We start from the raw sequence: 21,463 nt of genomic DNA on the forward strand, positions 1-21,463 counted from the left end.
GGAGGACAGTAGAAAGATGATTTTTTAAAATGAGTGACCCAAGCCGGGCGTGGTGGCGCACGCCTTTAATCCCAGCACTTGGGAGGCAGAGGCAGGTGGATTTCTGAGTTCGAGGCCAGCCTGATCTACACAGTGAGTTCCAGGACAGCCAAGGCTATACAGAGAAACCCTGTCTCCAAAAAAAAAAAAAAAAAAAAAGAAATTATGTAAAAATGGTTCAAAGTTTGACTAAGGACTCTTGACATTTAGAAATAAATAAGGGGTGAATATGTATTTTATTAATATGAATATTTAAAATCAAGGGGGCAGCAGACATTGGGAGCCACTGGCCTTATGTATGGGGCATCTTTCTGTTCTTTCACTTGCTCCACCACCTAAACCATGAGAGATGCCCCAGCCAGCAAGCAAGTATGGGGTCAGTGCCTGCTGGTCTGCCCTGCCCATTTCCTAGATAGAAAATCAGCTGAGAGTCCTCAATGTCCTCTCACTCTATCTGCCCCTGTGTGCTCTGGATGAGGACGGCTGCCCAGAAGGGCAGAGTTAACTGAGGAGTCCCAGGGCCCACAGCAGCTGGAATGACAGAGCTGGTAAATTCAGGAGTGGATGGGACTGTTTGGGGGCTTTTGGCTGAGATTAGAAGATAGTGTCTTTATCAATCCAGGAAACAAGGTTCCTGGTGTCAGAAAGCTTGGTGAATAACAGAGCTCTTCCAGGCAACTCTGCCCACCCCTCCTCACCTGCACGGAGCTGAGACATGTGGAGAGTCCCAGGGGGTTTTCATGAGCTTGAGGGTTGGTGCACTTATTAGTTAGGCCTCCAGCCTCTTGTTATGGCCTACTTCCTGTTCCTATGCTGGGGTTCTTGCCCTACCCTACCCCACCTCCACTCCTCAGCCCCACTTCCTGTAGGCTTATATGTTACTCTCCTCCCCTTCTTGATGTGTGACAACTATGTGTGTGTGCGTGTGTGTGCATGCGTGTGTGTGCATGCGTGTGTGTGCGTGCGTGTGTGTGTGTGTGTGTGTGTGTGTGTGTGTGTGTGTGTGTGTGATGTCAGAGACGTATGTGTGTGGAGGTAAGAGGACAACTTCGGGTACCGTTTCCCTTTTGTTTTGAACAAGATCTCTCATTGACCTGAAACTTAGCAAGTAGGCTAGGCTGTCTAGCCAGCCAGTCCCAAGAACTGCCTGTCTCCTTTTCCATTGCTGGCATTTTGAGCACACACCACTAAGCTAGCTTACTTTAAAAAAAAAAAGTCTCACTGTGCAGCTGTGGCAGGCTTTGAACTCAAGGAGATCAGCCTCTCTCTGTTTCCTAAGTGCTGGGGATCAAACTCAGGTCTTTTTGCTTGCAAAGCATCTTTCTGACAGAGCAGCTTCACCAGCCCCCTACCTTTGTTCAGAGCAGAGCCTCACATTATTAAGCTGGGACCTCAGTGAACGAGAGGTGGTCCTGCCTTCAGGGTCACAGCGTAGACTGAGGGTGAGTGAAGGCTTGTTCAAGCCCAGTTCCCTGAGACTAAGCAGAGCAACAAAGGTTCAGCTCAGGTCCAGCAGGACATAGGGTTAACAGAGAACCACTGAGGGGTTAGAGCCACAAACAGCCCTGTGCTCCAAGAGTAGAGCACAGGGCACTGACCTGGTACATAACAGGGAGGGAGGGCTTCCCCAATGTGGGCCACATGATTGGAGAAGGGAAAGGTAAGCGGTGTTAGCCAGGTAAAGAGAGGTTTACCCCCATGTCTTAGTTAGGCTTACTAGGGCTGTAATAAAGCACTGTGGCCAAAAGTAAGTCGAGGAGGAAAGGGTTTGACTCACACTTCCACATCTCTCATCTCTCTTCATCATTAAAGAACATCAGGACAAGAACTCAAAACAGAGCAGGAACCTGGAGGCAGATGATGCTGAGGCCATAGAAGGGTGCTGCTTACTGGCTTGCTCCTCATGGCTTTCTCAGCCTGCTTTCTTTCTTTTCTTTTTTTTTTTTTTTGGTTTTTCGAGACAGGGTTTCTCTGTATAGCCCTGGCTGTCTTGGAACTTTGTAGACCAGGCACTCAGCCTGCTTTCATATTAGAACCCAGGACCACCAACCCAAGGATGGCACCACCTATAATAGGTTGGACCTTCCACACATCAATCACTAATTAAGAAAATGGTCTAGGACTAGAGAGATGGCTCAGTGGTTAAGAGCACTGACAGTTCTTCCAGAGGTCCCAAGTTCAATTCCCAGCAACCACATGGTGGCTTACAACTTATCTGTAATGGAATCAGATGCCCTCTTCTGGTGTGTCTAAAGACAGCAGTATACTCACATATATAAAATAAATAAATCTTAAAAAGAAAAAAAGGAAGTGTTCTGCATTGTTGCCTCCAGCCCAAGCAGGCATTTGGAAATACTTTCTCAACTGAGGCTGTCTCTGCTCTTATGACTCTAGCTTGTGTTAAGTTGACATAAAACTAGCCAGGACACTCCATAAGGGAACAGTATATGCAAAGACCCTGAGGAGAAATGGGAGGGAGAGAGCTTGGCAGACTGGAGCTGGAGCTCTAAGGACTGGGAGATGAGAGAACCAGCCTGGCAGGCCTCATCAGGTGCATTGCGGATCTGCCACCCTTACTAAAAAGCAATAGGGCACCTGTAAAGGGTCTGCAGCTGGAGAGTAGGAGGAGGGGACATGGGGTCTAAGAAGTTTCTTTTGGCATTTGTGTAGTGACCAGACCAGGAGAAGCTGTGAGGACAGCAAAGAAGCCACTGAAGTTGGTCAGGCCCAGGGCGGGGTAGGCCCTCAAAGGAAGTGACAGAGGTCTCAGGGGTGGGTAGATCAGACAGGACATGGGGCCTGGGAGGGTTGCTGGGAAGAGGCGGTCGTCCAGGCAGCTGGATAAGATGGCTCTGTGTTCCTTGCCCCTGTGTCCAGCTTGAGGGAAGCCAAGCAGGCAGTTCGTAAGCTAGCTTGAGGGGCTTCTTGGGAGGATTGATGCTGAGGGAACCCGGGACCTTGTGCCTCCTGAGGTCATACTGTGCCCATGAGTATACCTGCAGGCCTGGGCAGCCTTTGATGAGTTGTGAGGACACTGTAGGGTAGGCAGCGGAAGGAACCAGCAGGAGCGGTGCTGAGGCATGGCGTGGCAGACAGGACTCAGGAGACCACACTTCAGAACACTGACCCCAATCTTCATCCTCTCCAACCTTCTCTTGGTCTGAAACTTCAGTCAGGAGAGGAAGGCTGAGAGTGTGGTGTGTTAGTCCCGGCTCAGCTGACCTTGGCCTGAGGTACCTGCTAATACTCTTGTCTTCCTCCCTACAGGTGAGGGTGGTGAGCCTGAAACCCGAGGTGGCCCAGATCGACCTGTACATCCTCGGCCAGGCTGACCACTTCATTGGAAACTGTGTCTCCTCGTTCACTGCCTTCGTGAAGCGGGAGCGGGACCTCCATGGGAGGCAGTCGTCCTTCTTTGGCATGGACAGACCCTCCCAGCTTCGGGATGAATTTTGATCCCATCTGAAGCCCCCACCTCCCACCCTCAACCAGGCTTGGCTGCTAAGGATGCTCCTGGGATTACACATCCCTTTTCTTTTCTGCCAGAGGTGGAGAACAGTACCAAGGACGTCCTGGAAGAGAAGGCATTCCATCCCAGGCATTGGCTCCCATGGTCCCCAGCCAGGGCTGCTCTGGGCTGCATGATCATGCACATACAAAGCAGCCCACCTCCAGCCTGGGCACACCCTGATATATACACATACATACACATAATATATATCATATATATATATATATATGTGTGTGTGTATGTATATATATATATATATATATATATATATCATATATATTTTCCCCCCCTTGGTTGAGGGTTTGGGGGAGGAGCAAAGGGGTAAGGTTAAGATCTAATCTCATATAGCCCAGGCTGGCCTTGAACTCCTGGTCCTTCTGCCTCTACCTCCTAAGTGCTGAGATTAGGAGTGTCTACCACAACACTCACTTGATCTCTGTAGTTTTGATGCAAAGCCATGCATGACTACCTGAAAACTCCCCTTTGTTTTTAAAAATCAGTGGAGTCCATTAGCACAAAAGCCTAAAGTGACCTTATAAATGAAATGCAGACAAAGCCAAGAAGCAAGTGGGCCTATTGGCTGCTCTTCTGGGGGTCCCCTAAAGGGCCCTCAGACTTTCCACTGCCAGGCCCAGCCACTGCCATCCCTGGGCTCCTCTGTTGTGAACACAGCAGGCAGGAGTTAGCAGTGCTCTGAGGACAGGTATGTGCTCCCACCATGGGTGGCAGTGTCCGGGCCTCAGCAGTATCACTGCACAAGTGAGGCTGGCAGGGTGCACTGAAAGCTGCTGTCTCTAAGACCCTCCCAGCCTCTGCTCTGTGGTCTCAGCCCTCACTGCAGCTGTCCCCTAAGGACTACTCACCAAGCCTCTGACATGTCCGTGCACAGAGGCCATGTGAAGCCCCAGGTTGGGAGCAGTCTTTGTCCCTCCAGCCAGTGTGGTGAGGTCCTCCTGATGCTGCTGCTCTCATTCATAAGAAGTGAACTCTAGGTGACGGGCCAAGTGGTCCTAGATTCTGCCTTGCACAGGGACATTTAGAGGCTGGAGCCCCAGTGGGTGACCATGCAGACCACCCTGACGGGCACAGCATTTCTGAAGAGCAGGTGCTGGGCTCTCGTCTGTGGCAAGCACTGTACTCTTTGACCCCGTTTCTCCCCTGTAAGTGCTGAGTCTGGTGGGTTCTAAGCTTCACGTCAGCTCATGAGTGTTGTAAACCTGGGCTAGAACAAGACTCCCATGTGGCCATTGCCGAGTGTAACTGTTGCTTACTGCCAGGCGCTGTGCTGGGGCCTGAAGGGCATCCTCTTACTTAGTTTGCCCCTGGTTTTATCCTTTTCTTTCTGACCAAAAAAAAAAGTGACTGTTTAGAGACATTTTCTCCCAGGCAGGGCTGCATAGCTGTGGGTGGTAAGCCAGACCCACTGGACTCTGTGTGTTGCTTCCCAGGACACATTGTGCACTAAAGGACACTAGGAAAATGATGAGCCACCCGACTGCCTCTGCATACTGCTGTTGGCTTCTGCTGCCAGCCCTATTAGGAAGCGACATAAAAAACAGGAAGCTCTGGGTAGTTACAGTACCTGTTTTCCTTCAGGAAGTGTTCACTGATGGCCTACTGTGTGCTAGGAAGGAGGGTGGCAGCAGAGAAAGCTTAAGACCCAGGATTGCTGTGGAAGGGAAGAGCTGTGAAGAATGCCAAGGGGAGGGGCTCAGGGAAACTGTTTTAAAGGAATCACCTTAGGGAGTGGAGGAGGACTTGCTCAGCTGAGGAGGCTGCACACTCCCTGCAGCAAGCATGGCACGTGCCAAGGCACTAAGGCAGGAAGGGACAGCAAGGGAACATCTGGAGATGAGGTGCCAAGATGACGTCCCAGAGGGGAGCTGGTGCTGCCTGTGGGTGAGAGGCTAGGCCATTGTGCTGGAGGTGGGAGAAGAAATCACATTCTGAGTATATCAAGTTATTTTTGTATTTCAGTCTCTTTTTTTAAAGGCACCAGCCTACATGGTTGTGCAGTATATTCCATTTAATGTCTTGGGTTTTGTTTTTGTTTTTTTTTTACTACATAACCACACATCCTATTTTTCCTGTGTGAACATAGCTGAATAGATGCTTTTAATTATGTAAGCTTCCACTGAGGAGTGTTTCATAGTTTGTGACTCACCTTCTATGAGATCAATCCCCAGCTGTTACTATTGGATTTTATCCCCAAGGTTTCTTTGTGTACCCCTTGCTGTCTTAGAACTACTCACTCTTTAGACCAGGCTGGCCTCTAGTTCTCAGAGATCACCAACCTCTATAAGAAAATTCAACTGTGCTCAAAAATTGTGACTTTAAAAAACTGAGCTCACGGTATTAACAATTTACTTCAGCAGCTAGTTCATTTACTCCCCACTCCTAATCGGTCTGGAGACTGGCTTCCTTTTGTACTCTGGGGTAGGGTCTTCTGTGGGCCAGTCTGGCCTGGAACTCTTGATGTAGCCCAGACTTATCATATATGTATTCCTAGTCCTCCTGTCTCAGCCTCACAAGTGCGGTGATTGCAGCTGTGAGCTGTCTCACATTGGTTCCTCCTGAGCCATTAAATGACTCTGCATGGATGCCCAGGAAAGTGCTAACTGAAGCTGCAGTGTGCCCGGGTGGGGCAGGGGGAGCCCCAGGAGGAGGCTGAGCCCCGGTGGGCCTCTTCTCTCCATGTTTCCTTTCCAACTTCTAGGTGCTGAGGCAGTGGCTATCTTCTTTATGGAGTCCTGCAGGACAAGCAATCCAAGTGGCTGGGGCTGAATCGCCCCAGGACCGTGCTTTTTACAAGCTCTTGTAAAAGACCCAAGGCCTGCAGTGTGGCATCACCCAGGGGAGCCACCTTAAATGCAAAATCCCAGTTGAACCTTTTAGATCCAGCCTGTAATCTCAGCTAGTTTGGAGGTTGAGACAGGACAGTCGCATTCTAGGTCTACCTAGCAACTTAGGGGAGACTGTCTCAAAATAATAAGGCTTGAAAAAGGTGGGGTGTTGTTCAGTTGGCCGAATGCTTGGTCACCATAACACAGCCCTCAGGAGTACAGGGGAACGTATCCCTGTTACACAGGATGCAGTGTCTTGGCCACACTAGCCTGACAACAAAGCGGGGCCTTGTGCACAAGTGTTTGGATTCTGTTCTGGCTGGTTTTTGTCAACTTGACACAAACTAGAGTCATCTGAGAAGAGAGAACCTCAGTGGAGAAAATGCCCCTGTCAGACTGTCCTGTAGGCAGGCCCATGGGGCATTTTCTTGACTGACAGTTCATTTTGAAGGGCCTAGCCCACTGTGGGTAAGGCTGCCTCTGAACAGAAAGTCCTGGGATGGATAAGGGAGGCTGGGTGTGGTGTCACTTTTAATCCCAGTTCTAGGCAGGCAGATCTCTGTGTTCAAGGCCAGCCAGGGCTCTGGGGTCTGGAGCAAAGCAGTAGCAGTGTTCCTCCATAATCTGTTCCAGTCCCTGTCTTGGCCTCTACAGTGAGATAAAGCCTTTCCCCCATGTTGCTCCAGTCGTGGTACCCACCACAGCAACGGAAAGCAAACTCAGACCCCAAGCCCGGGGTCTTTCCCAAAGCATGATCCAGTCTCGGACTCTCCGTTTCACAGTTGAAGAGGAGACAGTGGTGAAGTGGAAATGTCTAGTTCTTTGGAAAGTCAGTTATGTCAAATGATGTTTTGCTGGGGCACACAGGTGAAAGGACATCTTGGTAAAGCAAATGTGAAAGACTTCCTGAAGCAGACACAGGTGAGAGGACGCTTGAAGAAGTATAAATCTGACCCCACAGACAGTGGGAGATGAGCACTGAGCATTGGTTTGGTTTGCTGTGCCTTGCTATTCTTCTCTAAAGACACACATGTGTTGGTTCACCTTGCATAGTGTTGTTTAGCTCAACTTGTGGTAAGGCTGTCTTTTAGAAAAGCTCACCCAAAGACTATTCGTGAGGTTCCTGCAGCAGCTTGCGACTTCCACGCCTCACCTTGAGCAGATGGGCAAGCCTGGTCAATTCTTCAGGATTGGGCTGTAGCTGCCTGGTGTCTGCTTGCTGAGAAGACTGGACTGCAGTGACTGCTTTGTGCCTGGTGTCTGCCAGCCCAGAGGACTGCTCTGCAGCTGCTGCTGAGTTTTATTTGCTGTTTGCTGCGGGACTGAACTGTTGAGAAAGAAGATCAGGCTCACCTGCAAGGAACTGTTGCTGAAGTGCTTCCTTTATATCCTAATAACTCTTCCATTACCCGTGCCGGGGGGTGGGCTAGAAGAGAGATTGAACCCTTATTAAAAGTAGGTTTTGCAAAAAATGCATGCCTTCATAGTGGTTCAGATTAGGACAGAGCTTGGTCACCAACAAGTTCTTTGGCTCTCACTAGCCCCGCCCCCCCCCCCCCAGCTTTACTCTCAGAAGCCTAATCCTCTGGAGGCAGGAGGGGCTTCCTCCCCACTAGACTGAGCTCTCAGCTTCCTGTTGGCTCTCTGGCAACAGCTGGGAGAGATGGTCTCACCCTGAGCAAACAGTGTGGGGAAACCACAAGGAAACTTCTGGAAGGCAGTGCCCAGCAGGGCTGACCCACTCCTAGGACTGCTTCAACCCCTACTGAGGCCCTGCAAGTCTCCCCAGGCATTTCAGACAGGGTCCTTTATTTCTCTGGCAGCCTGTGCCCACTGCTCACAGTTGGAGAAGGAGCTTCAGAGAGGGTGAGCGGCCTCGTGGACTGGCCGTGTTCTGTTATCACTAAACATCTTCAGTGTGTTGGCTCCAACTGCAATTTCAGTTCTGGTGATGTCCCGGCAGGGTGGAGCGGAGTGATGTCACATGCAGGCTTAACAGGTTGGGCGGCGTTAATATGGACAATTTAAAAAATATTATCATTGTGTGTGTATGATGGGGTTAGCCAGCATGTGTAAAGGCTAGAGAACAGCTTTGTGGAGTCATAGTTCTTTGGCCCTTAGGTGGGTTACAGGGATTAAAGTCAGGTTTCAGGCTTGGGGGACAAGTGCCTTTCCTTACCTGCTGAGCCATCTTACTGTCACCAAGTATACTCTTTATGCCATTACAATTAAATTTCTTCTGGCTGGAGAAATGGGTCCATAGGTAAAATTCTTGCTGTGCAAGTATGAGGATCTAAGGTTTGGCCTCCCAGAACCCACACAAAAAAGCTGAAAGACTGGAGAGATGGCTTAGCAGTTAAGAGCAGTAAACCTGCTATTCCTGTAGTCTTGGGTTCAGTTCTCAGGATCCACAGGTAACTCACAACCATCTATAACTCCAGTTCTAGAGAATCCAAAGTCCTCTTCTGTCTCCATGGGCACTAGGCTCACATGTGGTACAGTCATATATGCAGGCGCTTGTTCAATAAGCGATGATGATGATGATAAAGCCAGGAAGAATAGTGCACACCTGTAATCCCAGCACAGTGCAGGGGCGGCAGAGACAGGAAGGACCCTGGGCTCATTTGTCAGGCAATCTAGTTTAATTGGTAAGAGGCTCAGTGAGAGACCCTATCTCAACAAGCTTGGGGTTGGGGAGATACCTCTGTGAGTAAGTTTGCTTGCAGTGCAAGTCTGATGACCTGACTTGGGATCCCCAGAGCACACCTACAAGCTAGACACAACAGCACTTGTTTGTAGTTCCATTATGCCCTCTAAGGAATGGAGAATTGCTCTTAGACTAACTAGCCTGGCATATGCATTTGAGAATGAAAGGAGAGACCCTGCCTCAAACAAGGCCAAGTTTATCCTCTGACATGCTAACACATACACTTAGACATATCACAAACACATTATACATACATAACACACCCTTTATCCATACACACACGTATACACAACACACATACAAATACAATGCATATATATATATAGAGAGAGAGAGAGATGCAGTATACACACTAATTGTACATACACAACATATATAAAACACATTATACACATACAGATATGCACACAAATCAGGAAGAAATTAAGGAAGATTACTAACATCAACCTCTGGCTTACACACACACTCACACACATACCAGGTGTACTATAAAAATTGTCATTTAAAACAGGGAGTGGTATAATCCCGTGGGGCACCTGGAAAACAGAGGTCCCTGAATCTTTTTTATATGCCAGCCTGATTTGCATAGCAAGTTCCAGGCTAGCCAGAACTACATAATGAGAACTTGTCTCAACATTTTAAAAATAAAAAAGTGGTGAACACAGAGGCACTGCGGCTCTCTGGGAGGCCCCCGAGCAGTGAGCCCAGGCTGAGGGGACTTCCCTGAGCAGTGAGAATATTGGAGGTCCTCCTAGCCTAGGCCTTCAAAAGCACCCCAGTGAGGGCGCTTGGCAAATGTCCAGTGTCATTTATAGGAATTTGTGTCTTTTTGTTCTTGTGGCGTGTTCAGCCAGAGGAGAAAGCCTCTCCTTGCTTCAGGATGGACCCAAATTCATGAGTAAACAACAGGAATCCTATGTTGTTGCTGCTGTTTTTAATGTTACACATATGGGTGTTTTGCTTGCACGTATGTCTGTACATCATATGCATGGCTACTGCGCACAAAGACAAGAAGTTGTTGTATCCCCTAGAACTGAGTTATAAGAGGATGTTAGCCACCATGTGGATGCTGAATATCAAACTAGGTCCTCTGAAAGAGAAGCCTGTGGTCCGTTTAAGTGCTGAGCCATCTCTCCAGCCCCAGAGAAGCACAGTGGTGGAGAGACAGGGAAAAGGAAGGGAGATGGGACTGAGGAGGAGTTCAGTCTTATCTTCACTTTGTATGACCCTGATGGCAGCAATGAGCCAGTGCCCACCCGCCTTGAAGTAAAGTTGCCTTCCTCTGTCCTCTGTCCTCTCCTCTCTCCTTATGGGATGATGGGGGAATACTTGGGGTTAGGGGGACCCCAACAGGGCATGACCATGAACAGGTAACTAAAAAAAACAAAACAAAACAAAACAGGTAACTAATTCTACATTGTCAGATTTAATTAAAATCCCTGCTTGGAAACTGGTTTATTGAGGATCGGAACACTTTCTTTGATATGTTGGATGCAACAGGAAGCAGGAATGACAGGTTTCTTCTTTGTTTTTTCTTTCCTTTTTTTTTTGGCTTTTTGAGACAGGGTTTCTCTTCCTGGCTGTCCTGGAGCTCACTCTGTAGACCAGGCTGGCCTCGAACTCAGAAATCTGCCTGGCTTTGCCTCCCAAGTGCTGGGATTACAGGCATGTGCCACCACTGCCCGGCTTTTGAATGATAGGTTTCTAATACAAGCATTACTGATCAGCCCTCCTGGACGGCAGGCATCACCATACAAACAGTACAGAGAGCAGCAACAAAAGCCTTTAACCAGAAGCAGAGGAGCGGACTCCTCCTCCACCACCACCCCAACCCCCCAACCCCCACCCCAGTCTAGAGGTGGTGGCCTGGGGACGGCAGCCCAGGACTTCTGAAACTCCAGATCTGATGAAGATAGACCATGCTGGGCTATTTGATGCCCTTAGACTTTACAGCTGGGCTCTCGCAGACGGTGGAGAAAGCCTTGGACCTACATATGAATCCGTTCTAAAGCTGTGTGGGCCTGGGAAGCCTCAAATAAACCCGGGCTCAGTCACTGGCTACTGTGCAACTCAAACAAGTCTCAGCCTGTCATGACGTCCAGCTCTGGGCCTCTAAGGAAAGGATGTCTCTGGCAGACTCTGGCATTCCCTTAAAGTCGACTCCAAAAGGATTAAGATGAAATTCATTTTGTCTGTCCCAATTTTCTTGTTTTGTTTTTTAGTTTTTTGAGTCAGGGTCTCATGACCTAGCCCAGCCTGACCTGGAAATCGCTATGCAGCCCACACAGGCCTGACTTGCAGCGGTCTGTGTGACTCTGCCTTCCCCGGTGCCGCTACAGCCAGCATGTTTTTATTGTCCAGTGTGTGTGGTGCATGCATGCTTTGGGTAAATCTGTGTGACCACATCCAGAGGCTATAGAAGGGCATCCCACAGCTTTCTCTGTCGCTCTCTGCCTCAATGACACTGAAGCTCTCCAGTGCTGCTAGACTGGCTGGCCAATGAGCTCTCAGCATCCACCTGTCTCTCCCAGTACTGGGGTTAAAGGCATGCAGGGCCAGGTCTGATTTTTCTTGCCAGGTGGGGATTTGAACTCAGGTCGCCATGTTTGCGCAGTAAGTGCTTTTATAAACTGAGCCATCCTCCCGGGTTCTTGGCTTGTTTTAAATTTAGTTTTATTTACCTTCTTCTTTTTGAGAAAAGGTCTCACTGTATGACTCTGGATTGACTGGAATTCAGAGATCTGTCTGCTTTCAGGATACTAGGATTAAAGGTGGATGTCATAACATTCTACAAATTGAATTTATTTTTAACAAAAAATGTCCATATTAATGCTGCCCTAATCTGTTAAGCCTGCATGTGACATCACTCCGCTCCACCCTGCCGGGACATCACCAGAACTGAAATTGCAGTTGGAGCCAACACACTGAAGATGTTTAGTGATAACAGAACACCACCAGTCCACGAGGCCGCTCACCCTCTCTGAAGCTCCTTCTCCAACTGTGAGCAGTGGGCACAGGCTGCCAGAGAAATAAAGGACCCTGTCTGAAATGCCTGGGGAGACTTGCAGGGCCTCAGTAGGGGTTGAAGCAGTCCTAGGAGTGGGTCAGCCCTGCTGGGCACTGCCTTCCAGAAGTTTCCTTGTGGTTTCCCCACACTGTTTGCTCAGGGTGAGACCATCTCTCCCAGCTGTTGCCAGAGAGCCAACAGGAAGCTGAGAGCTCAGTCTAGTGGGGAGGAAGCCCCTCCTGCCTCCAGAGGATTAGGCTTCTGAGAGTAAAGCTCAGAGGGGAGCGGGGCTAGTGAGAGCCAAAGAACTTGTTGGTGACCAAGCTCTGTCCTACTCTGAACCACTGTTCCTCTTCAACTGTGAAACAGAGTTTGAGACTGGATGATCCTTTGGGAAGGACACCAGGCTTGGAATCCGAAGGCTTGTACCCAAGGCCCAGCTTTGCCACTAACCAACTAACCAGTATGTAACTGATTAGGACTGACGTGGTGTTCTCATCTATTCCATGAGAATACAAAGTATGGGCCCAAGGACATGGCTCCGTGGTAAATCATCCGCTGTGTAAGCATGAGGACAGCTGGGATCCCCACCCCCATATGGGAAGGTCTGTGTGTGGCAGTGGCCGCCTGTAACCCCAAGGCTGGACCTATGAAGACCGTGTTTCCCCTGCTGACTATCCAGTCTAGCAAACCAGTGAGGAAGAGCCTCCGTCTCAAAAATTACAACTCAAGTGTCTGCTGTGGTGGCTGGCACACATCTCTACTCCAGACGAGAGTTGATTTCTGGGCTACACAGGGTTGCCAAGTGAGACTCTGTCTCAAAACAGCAACAACAGAAAATTAGGTAGATAGAGCAACACCTCTGGCCTCCATATGCCCACATACAAGTTGAGAGCTTGCACTCATGCTCACACACACACACACTTATATCAAATGTACACACATTCATTTGAACAGACACTCACATGACATACACACACCCCCATACATACACATTCATATACATGCATACATATATATACACACACACACATATATTCACACATTGGAATCAATATGAATTAAGTCCAGGCTCCTTCCTTTCCTCCTTTTTTCCTTTTTTTCTTCCTCTTCCTCCTCTTCCTCCTCCTCCTCCTCCTCCTCCTCCTCCTCTTCCTTTTTTTCTGTTTTGATTTTGGTTTTGGTTTTTAAGACAGGATTTCCCTGTGTAACATCCTTAGCTCTCCTGGAACTTGCTTTCTAGACCAGATTGACCTTGAACTCACATAGACCCACATGCCTCTGCCTCCCGAGTTCTGGGATTAAAGGCGTGGTGTGCCACCACCACCACGCCCAGTTCCTGCTCCCTTTTTTTTTTTTTTTTTTTTTGGTTTTTCAAGACAGGGTTTCTCTATGTAGCCCTGGCTGTCCTGGAACTCACTTTGTAGATCAGGCTGGCCTTGAACTCAGAAATCTGCCTGCCTCTGCCTCATTTTTAAAGGGTAAGAAAGAGTCTGGAAGATTATACATTTCAGGACAGACTGAACTACATTGTGAGACTCAGAGAAAGAAAAGAAAAAAGAAGCAAACCACTCACTGTCTCAGTTTTCAGGGGCCAGGAATCCCAGAGTTCCGTGGCTCAGGGTCTGTGGTGAGGGTCCAGTTAAATGGTGGTTGGTGAACTACATAAAGTTCAGCCAATGCCACAGGCTCCATCTCCAAGGACTCCAGCTGGTGAGCAGAGGCTGGTGATTGACAGAGACCACGGGACCTCCCTACAGGGCTGCTCCGGAGTCTTTGCCACAGTGGTCCAACTTCCTTCCGGAAAGAGCTTGGCTGAAGACATCTAGACATGACTGACACATCTTGTTTTGTGACCAGCTTCAGAAGTCACAGGCAGTCATCTACGTAATTTTTCTAGTATCCTAGGTTAGCCCCAGTCACGATGACAGGAGACACAGGGTCACACGTGCAAGAAGGCAGGGATCATAGGGGTCAGATTAGAAGCTGGGTACTACAGGCTATCTGTTTGTCTTGTCAAAGAGTAGATTTCACCCAGTTCTTTTTCTGCTGTGTGTACAGATAATTCTATGAATTTTCACACATGTAGGTTTGCATAAGCAGCACCACAAATAGGATACAGAGCAGTACTGTGGCCTGAAAAACAAACAAACAAAAAAAGCCTCGCATTTTCCTTTTTAAGTGACGCAATCCTCCTCCTCCCACTCTAACCTGGGCAAACACGGACCTGTCACTATGATTTCACTTTTCACAGAAGCAACATCCTATAATAGTAACTCTTTGAACTGTACTTTAAAAAAAAAAAAAAAAAAAAAAAAAAAGCCGTGCGTGGTGGCGCACGCCTTTGATCCCAGCACTCGGGAGGCAGAGGCAGTCGGATTTCTGAGTTCGAGGCCAGCCTGGTCTACAAAGTGAGTTTCAGGACAGCCGGGGCTACACAGAGAAACCCTGTCTCGAAAAAAACAAAACAAACAAACAAACAAACAATTGCCTGCATCTGTAAGCCATGAGTTGTGTGCAATGCCCATTAGGGCCAGAAGAGGGCATCAGACCCTCCTGGAACTGGAGCTACAGATAGTTTTAAGTCACCATGTGGATGCTGAGAACCAAACCCAGGTCCTCTCCAAGAGTTACAAATGCTCTAAACTGCTGAACCATCACTGCCATTCCAAAGCCTCAGTGCCTTTGAGATTCATCAAAGCCATATAATATAATATAATATAATATAATATAATATAATATAATATAATATACACAACACATGTGTGTGTATGTGTGTGTGTGTGCATAACACATGTATGTGTGTGTATGTGTGTGTGTATTCATTTCAGGTTGGCCTTAATTTTGTTGCAATGGATAACCTTGAACTTCTGATCCTCCTGCCTTGATGTCACAATGCTAGGATTATAGCTATGTACTACCATATCCAGTTTATATGATGCTGGAGATAAATTTAAGGTCTAATGTATGCAAGATAAACACTCCACTGACTGAGCTCTGGAGGAAATGTCAACATCAATATGTAAGTTTAGGGTCATTGAAGAGAATTTTGGAGGGGACAATTAGTTCCAAGCCCCTTTCTCCTTCTCATGCTCATTTCCTGTCACATCTGCAGTTCTACTCTACCATGAGATCCTGCCATGGTGTGTTCCCTCAGCACAGATTCTAAAAGCAACAGATCCAATAGATATAGCCAGTTACCGACTGGGATTCTAAACTGTAAGCCGAAACCCATCTTTTGTCTATATAAATTGATTTATCTCACATATCAGTTACAGTAGTGAAATGCTGCCCAATGCACTTCAGAAAGTCTAAAGTGAAGGATGCCATGCTGGGCCAGTGTGAAGGCCAAGTGCTGTGAGCAAGACTGTCATGGAAGCCAGTAGCTGGGGTCGAGGTAGGAAGGCAGATGCTGAGTTCTGATTTCTGTAAAAGAAAAACCGGCTGAAGAGATGGCTTAGTTGGTAAAGTGTATCCTACTCAAGTGTGAGAACCTGAGTTCAGGTCCTCACAACCCATGAAAAAGATGGGTATTGGGCCAGTGAGAGCCGTCAGTGGACAGAGGCCACCAGCCAGCAAGACTGATGAATCTGATTCCCAGGAGCCACATGGTAGAAGGCGAGAACTGACTCCGGCAAGCGGCCCTCTGACCTCCACAGACACCATGGCATGCACACACCTCCCCCCACATACCTATACATATACAGACAAAATAAGTAAATATGATTTTTAAAAGTTAAAAGGCTAGATATGCGCATTCATGCCTGTAACCCCAGCCTTGGCTGATGCAGGGGTGATGGGGGGAGAGGGGGTTGGGAAAGGGGCTAAATGGATCCCCTCAGCACAGTCTAGCCAAACTGATGAACTTCAGATCAATGAGACATTTTGTCCCCTCCCTCACCCCCCCAAATTTGTTTTGAGCCATTGAGGAAAGATACCCAATGTCTCTCTTGGGCCTACATACAAACACACATGCACGCGTGTGCATGCAAGAAGGCGTGCACTTGAACATAAAAAGTAAAAGGGTGAGTGATGTTTTCCACAAGTGTGTGAAGAGGGGAAGCCCCCACCCCCAGATGTGAGACAGGATGTGGGGATGCAAGGGTCTGGTGAGGGTTTGGCAGGGAAAGGGGGAGTCTGTGAGGAAGGAGGGGTTGGCTTTCAGAGGCGCTCAGCTTCTCCTGGGCCAGGGGAGCTATGAGAGTGGCCCAGCACGGTTCCCAGGGTGGCATTATCTCCTAAGAGCTTGCTGCAGGTGACATGGGGCACACAGGAGAGGATGGGTCACCGGTTCCCATGTGGGTGTGGCTACACTCCTGTTTGGGACCATGTGTTCTGTATATTAATACAGAGAAACCAGCCCCATGTCAGCAGTGAAGGCATCGATCAATCAGTTGCCTGAGGGTAAGGGATCTGGAACCAGCCTTGTTTGTTTGTTTGTTTGTTTGTTTTGATTTGATTTGTTTTGTTTTAGGGGGGACATTTTTTCCATTTGTTAGTTTGTTTCTTTGTTAGTTTGTAGTCAAAATGTTGACCAGGGCTGTGTCAGCTAAAAGACTGGACTGGGCCTGGGAAATCTACTTGCAGGACGCTACTTGGATGGTTATTGGCTGGAAGTCTCTGATCTAAACAGGCTGTTGGTCAGAAGCCTCAATTATTCTTCTTCTTCTTCTTCTTCTTCTTCTTCTTCTTCTTCTTCTTCTTCTTCTTCTTCTTCTTCTTCTTCTTCTTCTCCTCCTCCTCCTCCTCCTCCTCCTCCTCCTCCTCCTCCTCCTTCTTTCTTAAAGATTTATTTATTCTTTTTGTTTTTTGTTGGTTTTTTTGTTGTTGTTGTTTCGAGACAGGGTTTCTCTGTGTAGCCCTGGCTGTCCTGGAACTCACTCTGTAGACCAAGCTGGCCTCAAACTCAGAAATCCACCTGCCTCTGCCTCCTGAGTGCTGGGATTAAAGGTGTGCGCCACCACCGCCCGGCTCTGATTTGTTTATTCTTATTTATATGAGTACACTGCAGCTGTCTTCAGGCACACACCAGATGGTTGTGAGCCACCATGTGGTTGCTGGGAATTGAACTCAAGACCTTTAGGAAGAGCAGTCAGTGCTGTTAACCACTGAGCCATCTCTCCAGTCCTGCCTCAATTATTCTTAGTGTGAGCTTCTCTACAGGAGAGTTCCCAAGCTGGCAGCTATCCCTTCCGGTTCAGAGGCTCTGAAAGGCAAGACACTAACACAGAAGCTGAAATCTCTCTCACAGTTGAATCCTACATTCCTGCTGTATTCTATTAGGTACACAGATCATGCGGGTTCAGTGTAAGAAAGTACTGTGTAAGAGTGTATTTAATATAAGGTAAAGGCCATCGCACACCATTGTGGAAACTGCATTATGGAAACACAGCATGTTTATGGGTTACCAGCTTCGAGTTATTCTGTAATTTTTTTTTTTTTTTAATTTCCTGCCAAGGAAAACTAGTTTTTTTTTTTTTTTTTTTTTAAAGATTTATTTATTTATTATATGTAAGTACATTGTAGCTGTCTTCAGACACTCCAGAAGAGGGCATCAGATCTTGTTACAGATGGTTGTGAGCCACCATGTGGTTGCTGGGATTTGAACTCCGGACCTTCGGAAGAGCAGTCGGGTGCTCTTACCCACTGAGCCATCTCACCAGCCCCCTATTCTGTAAATTTTAAAAGATCACTGAGACATTGATAGGAAAAAAACAAGTTACCTTTTTTCTGTGTTGTGTGTGTGTGTGTGTGTGAGATGTGCATGTATGTGCATGCTTGTGTGTATGTAGTCATGTGTGTGCAGTTGTGTGAAGGCCTGGATTGTCACTGGATGTCTTCCTCAATCATGTTACACCGTATATATCGATGCAGGATCTCTCACTTAACTCAGAGCTCACCGTTTAGGCTCGTCCCGCTAGCTGGGTTCTCGGCTCCACCTGCCCTGCACTGGGATGACAGAGTTGTTGCCGTGGCTGACAGTTTTTTGTGTGAGTGCTGGGATCCAAATGCAGCAAGTGCTCTACCCACTGAGCCTCCTCTGTAGCCTTCCACCTTAATTCTTGAGACTGTCTCTCACAGACATGAAGCTTACTGAACAGACTGGACCAGCTGGCCAGCAAGCCCCAGGAATCCTCTTGCCACTGCCTTGGCGCTGGGATTAGAGATGGACACTGCTGTGCCTGACTTCTTACGGAGATACTGAGGATTTGAACTCAAGCCTTACGTGTTTGCAACAAGCACTTCCCCCCTGTACTGGCTAGTTTTGTGTTAACTTGACACAGCTGGAGTTATCACAGAGAAAGGAGCTTCAGTTGAGGAAATGCCTCCATGAGATACAACTGTAAGGCATTTTCTCAATTAGTGATCAAGGGGGAAAGGCTCTTGTGGGTGGGACCATCTCTGGGCTGGTAGTCTTGGGTTCTATAAGAGAGCAGGCTGAGCAAGCCAGTAAAGAACATCCCTCCATGGCCTCTGCATCAGCTCCTGCTTCCTGACCTGTTTGAGTTCCAGTCCTGACATCCTTGGTGATAAACAGCAGTATGGAATTGTAAGCTGAATAAACCCTTTCCTCCCCAACTTGCTTCTTGGTCATGATGTTTGTGCAGGGATAGAAATCCTGACTAAGACACCCCCCCCCCCAATTAAGCCATTTCTCCATACTGAGAATAAAAACAAGACAAAACAAAACAAAAAACAGGAAAACTGCCACAGATTCAGATTTTAAAGTCCAGGTGTGGTGGAGCACATCTTTAATCCTAGCAGCAGCAGGCAGATCTCTGTGAGTTCAAGGACACCTTGGTCTATACCTGGAGTGGTAGAGCAAGCCTGTCTCAAAAAAAAAAAAAAAAAAAAAAAAAAAAAAAAAAAAAAGGAAGGAAGAAAGAAAGAAAGAAAGAAAAAGAAAAAGCAGAATCCATTAAAAGTAGTGGTTCTTTTTTTTTTAAGAGAGTGTCTCTCTTTTTTTTAAGATTTATTTATTTATTATATGTAAGTACACTGTTGCTGTCTTCAGACACACCAGAAGAGGGCGTCAGATTCCATTACAGATGGCTGTGAGCCACCATGTGGTTGCTGGGACTTGAACTCAGGACCTTTGGAAGAGTAGTCAGTGCTCTTACCCGCTGAGCCATCTCACCAGCCCCCTAAAGTAGTGGTTCTTAACCAACCTGTGGGTCTCAAACCCCCTGGGCAGGGCTGGGGGTGGGGAGTGTTGAACAACCTTTTTAACAAAGGTCACCTAAGATCATCAGAAAACACAGATATTCACATTATAATTCGCAACAGTAGCAAAATTAGAGCTATAAAGCAGCAAAGAAATAATTTTATGGTTGGGGGTCACTACAACATGAGGAACTGTGACTAAAGGGTCTCAGCTTTGGGAAAGTTGAGAGCCACTGATTTAAAGTAAAGGCTCAGGTGAATAAACCCCCAAGGCTGCTCTTTCTGAGACACAGCAAGGGGTGCCCCCCCCCCCCCCGCTACCACCCCTGGCTACCACCCATGACTACCACCCCTGGCTACCACCCCTGGCTACCACCCATGACTACTACCCCTGGCTACCACCCCTGGCTACCACCCATGACTATCACCACTGGCTATCACCCATGACTACCACCCCTGGCTACCACCCATGACTACCACCCATGGCTACCACCCATGGCTACCACCACTGGCTACCACCCATGGCTATCACCCATGACTACCACCCCTGGCTACCACCCATGGCTACCACCCATGACTACCACCCCTGGCTACCACCCATGACTACCACCCCTGGCTACCACCCCTGGCTACCACCCATGACTACCACCCCTGGCTACCACCCCTGGCTACCACCCATGACTACTACCCCTGGCTACCACCCCTGGCTACCACCCATGACTATCACCACTGGCTATCACCCATGACTACCACCCCTGGCTACCACCCATGACTACCACCCATGGCTACCACCCATGACTACCACCACTGGCTACCACCCATGGCTATCACCCATGACTACCACCCCTGGCTACCACCCATGGCTACCACCCATGACTACCACCCCTGGCTACCACCCATGACTACCACCCCTGGCGGCTGAGCCTCAGGCTGAGCTCCTCACCAATTCTCCTGGAGCTCAAATATCACAGGGAAACTGAGGCAGTTAGAACTTAGAAGTGTCTTTTATTTCTTTCCAGCGCCTGGAACCACGTCCTTAAACAAGTATTTAAATAGAGGCTTGTTTGTTTCCCATGCCTAGTGCCCAAGAGGACTTGAGGAACTTTGTAAGAATTCCTACAGTAAACTCTATAAACAGATCAAAAGGGAAAGGTGAGGGAAGAGGAAGGGCTGAGCCGTAAGTTGAGACCGAAGGGGAAGTTGGTTATTGAAAACCTTCAGCCCAGCCTCTGTTTGCCAATGCATGTCTGCAAGGGATTACATGGATCGAAATTGCTTCCCTAACTGGCTTTTTGAAAATTTATTTTTTTATTGTTTGAGAATTTAATACATATGCACAATGGGCTTTGCTTAAGTCTACTCCCTCCCTTCCAACTCCTCTTTTGCCTCTTCCTCCTCCTCCCTCCAAATTTCATGTCATTTTCTTAACCCACTAAATCCATTTAGAGCTGCCAGGATGTTTGTGGGTCAGAGGGAAGCTGACTCCTCCCCACCCCCCATAATCCTCACCTGCTCCTCAGCTAAGGGTGGGAGTTTGTGCGCCCCCACCCCCACCCCCGTTCATGCTGGGACTTGGGCTAGCTTGATCTTGTGAGGGTCTTGTGCGGTTCCAGCCCTTCTGTGTTCTTACAGGAAACATCCCTCCCATGTCTGGAAAACCTTCTTTTCCCAGGCTCCTCTGAAGCCCGTGGCTCTTACAGTGCTTTCTGCTCCTGTTCCTCAATGATCCCTGAGCTTTGAGAGGAAAGAGTGCAATGCAGGTCTCCCAGTCAGGGCTGAGGAGGCCACAGTCTCTCATTCTCTGTGTTCTGACCAGTTGTGAGTCTCTGCTACAAAAAGGAGCTTCTGTGGTCATAAAAATAATGTGGTTCTTTGTCCATTTATTAAAATAATGTAGTAGATTCTCCCCTAGTGCCTATGACTTAGCCACCTGTGAGCTCTGGTTCCAGTTGATAGTAATATTTTGTAATATTCATGAGTTCCTGTATTTTCTCTGTCATTTCTCTCTCTCTCTTTCTCACTCTCTTTCTCACTCTCTCTCACTCTCACTCTGTGTGTGTGACTGAGAGAGAGACAGAAAGACACAAAGAGAGACAGACAGAGAGACAGAGAGGAGTCTCACTATGTTCCCCCTAGCTGACCTGGAATTCACTATGCAGACCAGGCTGGCCTTGAGCTCACAGAGATCCATG

At 48.0% G+C, this 21,463-nt stretch overlaps 1 protein-coding gene across 2 annotated transcripts in view; it reads left to right on the top strand.

The window, feature by feature from the left end:
- Pofut1 (protein O-fucosyltransferase 1) overlaps window positions 1–8,641 on the top strand; it is a 29,498-nt gene extending 20,857 nt beyond the window's left edge. The window contains exon 7 of one of the 2 annotated variants that reach the window (NM_080463.3): window positions 3,307–7,865. In NM_080463.3, the coding sequence (NP_536711.3) occupies window positions 3,307–3,495 (189 nt within the window). In that variant the 3' untranslated portion in view covers window positions 3,496–7,865. Of the gene's footprint in view, window positions 1–3,306 lie in introns of both variants that reach the window. The other variant, XM_011239283.3, reaches the window with a different exon arrangement.
- Window positions 8,642–21,463: the final 12,822 nt, after the last annotated feature.

The sequence above is a fragment of the Mus musculus genome, chromosome 2, assembly GCF_000001635.26.
Source record: "Mus musculus strain C57BL/6J chromosome 2, GRCm38.p6 C57BL/6J".
NCBI classification, from domain to species: Eukaryota; Metazoa; Chordata; class Mammalia; order Rodentia; family Muridae; genus Mus; species Mus musculus.